This window comes from Tyto alba, unplaced genomic scaffold (assembly GCF_018691265.1).
Source record: "Tyto alba isolate M040663 unplaced genomic scaffold, T.alba_DEE_v4.0 Super-Scaffold_41, whole genome shotgun sequence".
NCBI classification, from domain to species: Eukaryota; Metazoa; Chordata; class Aves; order Strigiformes; family Tytonidae; genus Tyto; species Tyto alba.
The window spans coordinates 14,510,486-14,522,912 of NW_024881317.1; the positions used below are offsets into that span (position 1 = coordinate 14,510,486).

General features: G+C 35.5%; 1 protein-coding gene across 1 annotated transcript in view; it reads right to left on the reverse strand.

Moving 5' to 3' along the window:
• Nucleotides 1-12,427, reverse strand: part of WDR72 (WD repeat domain 72) — a 111,769-nt gene that overhangs the window by 52,877 nt on the left and 46,465 nt on the right. Inside the window, exon 14 of the mRNA XM_032999274.1 lies at nt 3,346-4,166. Coding sequence (XP_032855165.1) covers nt 3,346-4,166 — 821 coding nt within the window. The remainder of the gene's footprint in view (nt 1-3,345; nt 4,167-12,427) is intronic.

The following is a 12,427-nucleotide window of genomic DNA, read 5'->3' on the forward strand; positions in this document are numbered from 1 at the left end:
AGTGGGCCAGAATTAACAGAAGAAAACTGGAATCCCCAAATTTTTACTAAACCAGCAGTTAGATACTGTGCCACATTGCAAGGAACAAATATTAAGTTAATTCTCCAGCATCAGAGTAGGCAGAATTACGAATATTAGCTGAATACACATTAAGAAAGTGTCCTAGTCAGTGGGTAATCTGTTCAGATATTCTTTCTCCTGTTTTTAATTTAAAAGTCTAAAAACTTTGGAGTTTGTACCAGTGTGTTAATAGAAAGTAAACTTTTACAGGATGGAGAAACATTCATGGCTCTGCTGACAGGTAAGCTACTGAAAGGAGATCAGAATGCATTTTCCTTCTCATACTAGTAACTGAATTTGTAAGAGTTGTTTGTACTGCAGTAATACTTAGGAGACCAGGACCCTTACAAGCTGTGAAAGCTGTCCTACTGACTCCTCCAAATGCTGTGACAAATTAGAATTCAATACATAGGTTTTTCCCTTGAGCATGCTGTAGTTTTAGCTAAACCAACTGCCCAAAGAGGTTTGGCTACATACTGAACTTTTAGAAGGCAAACTGGATAAAAGAGCACTTGCTTGGTTTCTTTCAAACTTTTAATTAGGCAAAAGTACTTTAACTGCTCATCATAAAGAAGAAAACTCATTTCAACCCTGAATAGAAGAGTAAATGATGAATAAATCATATAAAAAGATTTTATGAATGAATGAATACAGGTTACAATAGTTCATTCACACCCCAATTATTTGCAAGAGGAAGAGGTGAAATGAAGGCTGAATCCCAAGATCATGGCAAATGGGCCAAGTCCTGTTCATGCTACATTTATTACTGGGGCGGGGGGAAGAGGGAAAGGGAACTTCACAGGAAAGGGGATTTTTCTCTAGGTGGAGAGGGAGATAACTTTGCATACACATAACTGGTTTTGAGGCAATACAGAAAGCATAGATACTTTCAGATAGCGATTTCAGATAGCAAAACTATGCCTTTAATACTGAGACACAAAGATAACATCATCACAGGAAAGTACATTACGTATAGAAACACTATTTTAATTTTTTGAAGAAGTGTCTGAAGCATGAAATTCTTTCTCATGGCTCTAATCCACTTCTCCCACTAATGCTGACATAGTAACATTGTCTCGTTGGTTCTATCCACACAACTTTGATTCTATGTTAAAACAATGGTTCTTGACTGCAGTGGGATGTCTTTTGCAGTTTTACAGAGGCTAGGAAACAGTACAAAATCCTCCACGTATCTCAACTGCTCTTATCTTTATTTATTTTTGGGGAAAAAAAAGTAAATTATGACTGACATGTCTAAAGTTCTGAAACAGTTCTTGGAAGGTAGGGGAAAAGATAAGCTCTGTGCTATTATGGGAAAGAGACATGATGAGAAAAAAAAATACTGTCACAAGCAGCAAAGAGGAAAATGTCCAGGTGACTAGAACCTGAGGTCTGTGTTAATAAAAATTCAGCAAATACAGTCTAGTTCTGATCAAGTTCCCTAAGAAATAGCTATCCTTCAACAACACAGAAAAATTGTTGCCGCTTCTCTGTTTATTTTCTGAATGTGTAAGAGATGAAAAATAAAGAAGGTACAGTCTCAATAGTAGCCAAGAGTGTGCCAGTACAGCTGGGCAAACAAACAGTGTTGTCTCTGTACAGACCCATAGCACTTGCAGTTGCTTCTTAGGAACTCAAGAAGAAAATAGGGAGCTCAGGAGGAAAAAATAAAACAAAACCCAAAACAAATAAACATAACAACAACAACAAAACCCCAACAATACCTACAAACAAAACAAAAAAATCCAAGAAAATAATTGAATAGATACAACTCAAGCGTTTTTATCCAGATGAGGCCATTGGGAGGCAACAGGCCATATTAGAACATTGCAAATGGCACCAAACTAAAAATTAGCTGCAATATTAGCTATAATATTCAGCTCTGGAAAAAAGAGGCAATCCAAACCATGACAAAATTCCAAATAAAACATTTCAGGGTCTTTGAATAAAACTGATAACTTCCTTGCAACCAAAATTTTTGGCTTTTTTTTTTCCCTTCTCTTTTGTACAAAATTTCACCTATTTCTACAAGTAATGCTGGCTTTTATGGTTTTACATTTCCTGAAGAAAACTTGAAATTATATAATATAGTTTTCACAGAAAAAAAAAAAAAAAAAAAGTGCCTTTCTGCTTGCAACAACTTTAATACTTATAATTTTAAGAGAGATATATTCCAAAGCCAGGATGTATATGTTTGGGAAAAATGTTTGATTCTGCTGTGATGACTAACTTCAGTTACACAATGTGTTTCCAACAGAGTATTGTAAGACAGTGCAAGCAGAGTCCTTTCTTGCATGGAAAGGAATTCATATCCAAGCTAGAATCCTAGAGACAGAATTTCAGACAAGCTTGTGTTGAATGCAGACCAGTAGGCAATGTGATTAGCAGTAAAAGTAACTGAAAAATGTGTATTTGTCCTGCAGGATGGTGTATATCTCTTGAGATATGCTGAATGCCCAGAGCTTTGTGGAAGACACACAGATATTTGCAGCATTAGGATCAATTTTTTTTGTCCTCCTTCTTTCCTCTGGGCCATAGCATCACCAACAGTGAGGTTAATAGTCCCTAAAATGCTAAATACAGACTAGCCTAGGTCTGCTGAACAACAAAAGTCTGTGGACAATATCCATTGCCTGATTAGTATGCTCTATTTGGCTTGATCAAATAATGTCGAACACGCTATTTTTCCTTTAACGCTGAAAAAACATTTAGTCAATAAATTTGCTTTGAGTAACATAAATGTTATTTGGGATGGTTCTCACAACATAAGGGCTGATGAGGCATTCATTCCTAGCTTCCATTATTACTGGGGCTGTTCTACTTTAGAGACTGTAACTAGGACAGTTTGTTCTTGTCTCTTATGTTTTATTTATCTCTGAAGCCAAGGGTTCCATGGTAAAGGAATTATATTGCTTACAGATAGTGGAAGTTAAAACAGCATAAATGTGCTTAATGTACATCTCACAATGTGCCTGAAGAGACCTCATTATTCTACTTTGTTTAAACTGTGAGGAAAAGAGTGATCTCTGGAAAAAGAGGATGTGAAGCTGGATAATTCAAGTTCTTCTGATGAAAAAACTTCTTGCACGAAGTTCTCATCTGCTAAATAGAAAAATATAAAGATCCTCCCAATCTCCTATTGTTCAAAGAACGTCCTATAAAAAAAGCTTTTAAGAATATAAACTCTATCTCAAAAGTCCATATTTATGAAACATGTTTATTTCATATTTTTCATGTTTTAACCCCTATAAAGGAAGAAAAGATTCATAATGAAAAGATTCTTACCTTTCAATTTCACCTGTAACTGCTGAAGGTATGTTAATTATCCTGTTGATTAAAGCTATTCTGCTAAATAAGAAGAATACTGTTTCTAGTCCCTTTGTTCCATAAAAATTATTCTTGGGTCCATCCTTCTTTCCAGTTTGTCCTTCAGTTGCAGCAAGGTACTTGTTTGATAAATCAAACACTCTTTTTGAAAACAAGTTGATTACTGCATGTTCTTCTAGCACACCACAATCAGTACATTTCCATCCTGGCAACATTAGTGATAGGTGGTTTTCACCTGACACAAGTCCAAAAGAAACAGGACACTGAAGCCTCAAGATATCCAAGTGTCTAACACAAAGACTGTCTATTTCTTTATCTACACCCCATGGTAAGAGACATGACAAAAGCAGTTTAGCTGTGTCACCGGTGACATTCACATCAATGTTTCCTGATGGCTGAACTCTAATCTTTCTTGAACTCTTCATTTTTTTCTGTGTTTTCATGCCACCAATTTCTTCCAAAGGCCTAGCTGCATTTTTATCCCTACAGACCTCGTTTGAACAAACAGTATCCACTTGCCCATCGACTGGAAATACGGAGCCAGCATTTTTATTTCTTTTTAATGTCAGTGCCCTTTTCTCAGTAGTACTTTTGGCTCTTTCTAGAGTTTCATAGTTGTGGAATGAATTCGATGACTTTAATCCATTGAGTTGAGATGACAGCAGAAGTTCCTCAAGTTTTTCCAGATCAAATAAGAGAATATGGAAGTTTGCATTGTTCCATTTTGTCTTAACTGGTAAAATAGTAAAGGGCTGTTGGATGCAGTTGGTAGCAGTTAACTGAAAGAAAAATATTCAGTGTCCAAACACAAATCCATAGTATTTTGTAATTTTCAATATATCAGCATAAAATTGCATATGGAATAGACCACATCTATTAAGTCCATTAAGTTCAACTTAATTATATTTATTCAATTCTTACTAAGGAAAAAGGATTTTCTTCTAAATAGCTTAAGATACAGAGACATATGCTTGCATATACTGTAATACAGGCTCCCTAACATCTTCAATTATACAGCCATGCTGTAGATTGCACACATCTTTGCCAAAACTCTAGGCTGATATTTCTTCTGCTAGATTTCATTACAAGATGCAAGGCTTTTAGGAAAGTTTTAATGAATACAGGTTTTTTTTGAAAAATAAAGCTAGGGAAATAAATCCTATGATGTTGCAAAATTTGTGGAAATCTTGAGAATCTGTATGCCTTGCAGCAATCTGATACATGTCTGAGATAAAGACTATGTCTTTGCCATTTCAAAACATGAAAAACTATCTTAAAGTTACTTAATTTTAAGTTAAACCACACATACTTTACCAGCAACAATAAAGAACTTATGTAAAAGTTTACATCGTTTAGAATTATAATTAATTTTTATTTTTCCAGTGTCCTTGACATTAGGGTAGATACTATGCTGTGACAAACTCCCAAGGAGGGGATGTCTTTGGACACATTAAAAATCAGCTCCTTATACAGATATCACAGAAGAACATGACCAGACAAATGCATGTCAAAAACAATCTGTCCTGGCCATTAGAACCTTAGACAGAATGTAATCTAAGCATACAGAAAAAATACAATATTTGAGAAAATAAATAAGAGAGCCTCCTCTATTAGGACATAAACTCTATGGATTAGATACTCTCTAAGTAGAACCTGTGGAAAGAAGGAAAGAGCAAGAATAAGCACAAGACTGAAGAAAAGCATTCATATAAAGACGTGTGAATGGAGGATACACGCAAGCAGGAATAAGATCCTAAGGATGAACAAGTCAAGAGAGGGAAATTCCAAAATATGTCCTGTAGCCTATATTCTATTTCTATAAATGGAAAACATTCCATGCTTGCTTTTCCCCCACTCCCAATCTCCCATTAATACTTCAGGAGAGGTGCTCTGTTTCGGCCTTCTGCGCCAGCTGATTTCTGAGAGTCTTTAAAAGAAGAAACACAGTGAATTACCTCAGATCCCATATTCCACTCAAGATCCACTTACAGGAGTGGATTTCGTGCCTTACAAATCTGCAAATTCAGAAGAAAAACATTTGATGTTCCTACTGCCTTTTTCCCCATACAACTTCCTGTGCCTGTGTATCCCCAGCATGACCCAATTTTTATGACAGCTTCTGCAGGCTTCAGAAAGCAGAAAAAACTTCATATCAGCTTCTTTTGATGCTTTCTTAGTCTTTATTACAAAAGTACTGAACCTACGTACCACCCAGCAAAGAGTCTGCAATAATAGTGCTACCTGGGACAGTTAATGACAAATATACAAATTTTTAAAGGATGACCTAAATGTTTCAATAAAACTTATTTTCCTCCTCAATTTAAGTTTTTAGCTACATTTTAAAACATAAAATAAAGTCTGAAACAATAACTCCTTCTAAGGAAAAAAATTGAAATAAATTGTAAATATTGACTTTAGTCATTATGAATTTTTCAAAAGATCTTTTTTCATAGGAAATGCAATACTACGCAGGATCACAGAAATCACAGAAATGTTTCCTGGAAGTTATATCTGTAGGTTATCTCAAACCTCCTGCTCTACAGACTTCCATGTCACTGATGTTTTTATGAAACTGATGGTATTTCAGAACTAATTTTCTCAGGAAAAAACCCCATTATAACTATCCAATTGTAACTTGAAACAAAAATCCTATTACTTTCGCATGCGACTAAAAAACATATCAGAAACTGAACTAAATGACAGAGTCAAACCTTTAAAAGTCCTCCAATAAATTTTCATTATAAAGACAAAACTCTCAATTTTCTTCTGAAAGACTCCAGATGAGTTTCTAGAAGAGTAACTATTTTCTTTCACAGGAATCATCATGCTGCACTACCAAGTGGCATTCCATGAAGGTACTGGGAGGATCATCCAGTGGTAAAGTTATGAGATTGTGACACAATATCTAATATCACCATCCTGCTGTATCTATTAAAGAGGTATCTTTTACCTTCAGGGGAGCAGCAGACATGAGGGAGTATAAATTCCTTGTTGATGCTTTTGCCCTTTTCTTTAAGCACTTATGACTTGTATGTTTTTATTGTCCTGCACAAGTCTATGCTCTCAGCACTGTGTTCACTCTAGTTATTTCACCTTTACAAGCAAGCATGTATGAGCAGGAAGATAGCATCAAGAAGCAACTTTTCAGCCCAGTGACACTTTTGCAAACAATCATGCCAGCTTCCATATCACAAGAGCTATGGACTTTCCTAGATCACTGTTAGTTTGAGCTTTCTTATAATGATTAGAAACATTCCACTAATGAAAATAATTGTTTCTGTTGAAAATAACTGAATTTTAAGAGAAACCATCAAGTGTTAGTAAACAGGGCAACAGCTGGCTTTAACTTGAATGCAATGTTGATTAACTCATCTTTCTCAAGACCACTCCTTACCTAACGCCTTTTACATTACAAATTATGATTTTATAGGATAAGTTATTTTTTAACAGTTCATATTGTAGTTGCAAATAACAAGGAAACAATTTTACTCTAACCTGTGAGTTGTTTGACTATTTAGTTTCAGGTAATAATATAATTTGGCTTTCTGTTATTTAGAGCATGATTCTCCCACCAGATTAGAATGCACTCTAAATACATAATCTTGTTTAAAGATCTCCAGAGGGAGTCACAAGTAAGCTATTACAACGGCTTCTTCAGGTTTTCTTTTTATCCCTTTCCTTTTTTATTTTTTAAAAAATAATACACTGTAGTTAAGCACTAGGATTATAGTAATCTTTAATTATGCTGTTTCCAAATACGTAGGGAGAACTACATGGAATGCAAACTCTGGAATTCACAAGCTAGCTTTGACATTAATAGAAGCTATTGTTATTTGGTTTATCATTTTCATTTTCTCTGTTCTATACATTTATATTTGGTTGGTTAGCATCTAGAAACCTTTAGGAAAATCACCATCCAAACAAAGCAAAATACTGTGACAAGGTCAATCTGTTGAGGCATCCGGTGATGCTACTCTGCGTGAAGTCACAATAAATGTTTACTGGCAACATGAAAGCTTATTGACATTGAGCCTAAAAGCATCTACCAAGCTATCCTAGCACTCTGCCATAGGCATTTCATTCCAATGAAAGAAGGGGAACATCTAAAGCTTTAGACATAAAACACTATTTAGGAAGCTATTCTCTGTAAGAGAAGATGACAGAAAATAGAAGGAAACCCATAAAACTAACTATGAACTAGAGAGCTGGGAATAGCATTTGATGATGGGTATTGAAAAGCAGATTAACAGATATTTACATTCTGTACTGTGCCTTTCCTGAAGTTCCAGAAATATTTCACAAAAATAAATCCTACTACATTCAGATAAATATTGCCATTATCTTTTTTTTTTTTTTTTTTCAAATATACACATTAAGAGTTTAGTAACTCAGTGACAAAGAATAGGCTAATAACAATAGCAATAAAGCATGATGTGTCTCTGAACTACACAGTTCAACTTTGAGACTTCCCTGTTGCCAACACACAGGCTTCAGTAATGAAAAGATCCCTTTTTCCTTCTTTTCTGACAATTTTTGCTCAACTCGGACTCAGTTATCATGAGACTGTCTTTCAAACCCAAACTGTTTATGTGGCTATTTCTAAATATCAAGCCATTAAGCCATTCTTCCACTGAATTTCAAATGATCACGTCAAAAAAATAGTTAGTAATAGCGGCTTCTTTCAATTCTGCAAGTTAAATGACCACCACACTATGATGTACTGAACGCAGCCTACAGATTTTGATAATCATATTGAGAGACAGTAGAGGCATCTTTTCTAGTTTACCATTGCTAGTTTTAAATTTTACATTTGACATGGCAAACTTCCTGATTCCCTATTTACAGGTCTTCTCTGACCACCAGTGTTCCATGTACTTATATTATTTAGCTGAAATCCTGGGAAGATTTTTTAAATTATTTATTTTTAAAATATTCTGGAAACTATTACAGAGAGGGCAAACTGTATGACTTTTCACAGCTTCAGTAATTTATCCAGATTTTAAAAGTTGATCTTTGTCCTTTTTGTTGTTATCCAAATGTACGAATCTAAAATTACTATAAATGTTAAGGTCCCCTGCTGTAGTTCAGTTCAGAAGACTAGCAGAATGTGCTCCCTCTTTTTTGTGCATCACTAGCAGTAAATCTAACAAGGAGTTACTCCAAAGGAGGTGTATGTTAGTCAAGAAAGAAAACTCCAGTAATAAGTCATGTTTTCATAAAGTGTAAAATTTGTCATCCTCAGGGCTAAATCCAGGTGTTTATTGTCATGATACAGCTTATCACTTATTTTTGTTGGAAACTTAGAAGGACAAAGCACTTTTCTATTTTGTGTCTACATGCATTATCTCAAAATGAATCTAATAGCACTATCAGCCATTTCAGTGAGAACATTAGCTAATCTATAAAAAAACCTGATGAATAAGTATCTCATAAAGTTCTGTAATTAACTATTAGATCTTAATTTAAACATTTCCAAAACCAACACTAGAATTTATTATTTATTTATTTATTTATTTTAATTTTTTTAGAATTAACAAGTCACTGTTTTAAGCTGAATACTTTAGTAACCAGGATAGACCTCATTTTTTCAAAATCAAGCCATGTGTGTGCTGGAAACATTCTTGCTTAACAATTGGAACTTGGAACATTTTTGCTGTTCGGAGAGATCTGCATTGCTTGATAAGGGTCCATATGAGGCCTTTACATGTAAGCTTTAAAGAAACAACTCTGGCAACAGACCAAAATTATATTCTGAGATTCATGAACTCTTGTGCATCATCTCTGACTGACCCACAGCAGAACAAGCTTTCTACATTCAGGAAAGAGCAGGATTCAGGGTGGCTTTGAAAGGCAAACTATAAACCACACATGCCAACTATCACCTCTGTAATATCTCCCTAGTTTGCCACTGAAGATGTTTGAGCCAGAAGAAGAGATAGAATAGAAGAGAGTATTTCAGTTGGAAAGGACCTACAACCAGTCCAACTGCCTGACCAATTCAGGACTGACCAAAAGTTAAAGCATGTTGTTAAGGGCATTGTCAAAATGCCTCAAACAGCGACAGTCCTGGGGCATAGACCACCTCTCTAGGAAGCCTGTTCCAGTGTTTGACCACCCTCTCGGTGAAATGCTTCCTGATGTACCTTTGAACCATCCCTATGCGTCCTGTCACTGGATAGCAGGGAGAAGAGCTCAGCACCTCCCTCTCCACCTCCCCTCCTCAGGAAGGTGTGGAGAGCAACAAGGCCACCCCTCAGTCTCCTACCCGCCAAACCAGAGAAGCCCAAAGTCCTTAGCCACTCCTCATAGGACATGCCTTTCAGCTCTTTCACCAGCTTTGTTGTCCTCCCCCATATGCATTCAAGGATCTTCACATCCTTCTTAAAGGATGGAGCAACAAAACTAAGTCTGAGGCAACAAGCTTTGGAGGGTCAATTTAACTGATTTTTTCTGTCATGGAATCCACTCTTGCTCTACAACTTACAAGCCTGTTCTTCTACCTATTTTTTTCCCCTTTTACACATCTTTATCAAACCACGTTATCCAAGGAAAAATTTTTCCATGTCTATGGGAAGGGGGAGGTAGGAGGCTATCCTTACTGTGGCCTCCAAATACATCAATATATGCCATTATCTTTAACAGGTTTAAGACAGACATACCACATAAAAATTTTATGGGAAGTACAATTCAAGTGTTATTTTACCTAGCTGCCTAAAGGCCTTTTTCCACTGGGATCCAACTTGTTCTAGGAACACTATTCCACTTAAAACACACTTTCATTAGCTTGCAGGGATTCCCATACTGTTTCTGCTCCTCATATATATGTATTTTGTCCACACACTAGCTTTCTTTACCAGATGCATTCTATTGTGGGTTTTGCGCTAAAACCAGATTTGACAAGAATGGTCTTGACATACATTTTACATAAAGGAAATAAAGTGGCAAAATTGCATAGCAGATTTTTAGAAGGCAAACCAGACTCAAAATAGATGTTACTTTGATACCACTGAAAAGAAATTGCTCAGTTCTCACAGTGTGGGTAATATCAACTTCTATGTAAAACAAGTCCTGAAGTGTTAAGCATGTCTTTTTCCTACTGACTTTTGGCCTTCTTTACCCATTATGCTCTCACTTTATCCAAAATATAACAAGCTAAAAGTGACAGAAAATTGGTCCCAAAGATCCCAGCACCTGCAGAATGAATCACACTGTATAAAGCATAAATATGAGCTATTCTGCTGATTCTAATCAGCTTTTTTAAAATTATGTAACATTCAAGGAGTTTGAGTTCCTTTGAGCTTTCTCTCATGAGAGTATATTTTGATCCATTAATATTAAATAAGTCAGAAAAAAAAAGATCAGTGCTCTTTTTTACCCATTACTTGCTACTTGCAGAGGGTCAAGAAAATATCAGACAGAAATTGAACAACTTATTTTTAGTTGATATTTTATTTAGATTTGGGGGGCATAGGGGTGACCTTAATTGAAGGATTTTCAAAGGAGACTGGAAGATTATTTCATTCATAGAAGTTGCACTACTAATTTTTTTGGGGTGGGGGATTTTCTCTCTCTTAGTTGTTTAAGGTTTTTTGGCAGATTCATACATTTCTATTTTGACAGTCATTAGACTATCAGCTTTTAATACAGGCCCAAAACAACAGCACCCTTAAGTACATGGTAAAATTCTATCAGATAATTAATACTTCCTCTTTTAAAGAGTAATTAGTTCATTATTAAATATACTTACTACAAAGAAATCTGCTAATTTAATCAGTAAAATACCACCATCCTACTGTCTGCTCATGTGTATTCAACAAAGACATCCTGTGAGCAAAGTACATGCACTTCATCCTTTCAGGTAATTCTAAGCAAAACCCAACACTACTACATCTTACAGTCTTTAAGAAGTCTCTTGATACGATAATTTCTGAAATATCACAATGAAGTTTTAAAATATAGTATCAATATGCTTATTTCAATGAAATTAACACTTACTTTTGTCATCTGTCTGTTGTAATCTGATCTTTAATTACACTATGAGGAAAATAGAAACTTCAAAGTGCATTTACATGTTTGAATCAATCACTGTTCATTACCTTTGTGGCAATCAATAACACTGACAATAAATAGGATTATTTATTTTTTAAAAAATGAAGATGTGAATAACCTCAGTTAAAGAAATGAAAGAGGAGGCTGGGGCAGTAGAATTTGCATCCAAAATGTATTGAGTGCTAAGCATTTTCTGTGTCTTGATCATGCCAGTCATTGAGATGTCAACAGAAGTTCAGAGCTTGTAACTTTTCTCAGAATCACATCTCATCACTGGTCTGGATCTAGGTGCACAGAAAATAAGCATGTCACACAGTTACTTGTAAAAGTTATTTAGCTGCTCCTACCATGTCTCTTACATTTGTACTTCATGGAGCTGGAAAAACTGTTTTAACCGAAGCATGGCTACCACACACAGGGGTCTTAAACATTAACCAATATTGCCAATGACAACTCTAGTCTATGTTCCATGATGTTTTATTCTTGATAGTAGGAAGCAATAACTGTTTGGTTTTGTTTGCTTTGGGTTTACAGTTTTTTGGATCTTTCTAAAATACAGAATAGCTTAGTAAATGTCTTTACCTGCATGGACATTCTTTCTCCTTAGCCTTTTTAAAGAAAATAGCAGCATTACATATAACATACATAATATTATGTTTCAGGGATATGCTGGCAGGTGCTGCCTCACACATAGTTTTGCAAAATAGGAAACCTGTAATTGTCTCAGGAAACAAATACACAAACAATGCACAAAATGGCTGGCACAGTGTAAATTAAAGCATTAAATTCATTTCTAAATCCTCTGAGTCCTCAGTTGCTAGAGATGGTAGTCGATAGTAGTAAAAAAAATTGCCTCCTTGAAATGTGCTTGGTGGACAGCAGCTTGATGATTGGCAGCACAAATAGAAGACAAACGAGAAAGCCTTCAATCTGCAGCTGATGCACAGGAAGAACATGGGGAGCTGAGTTTACAATAGAGAAAACATTACCA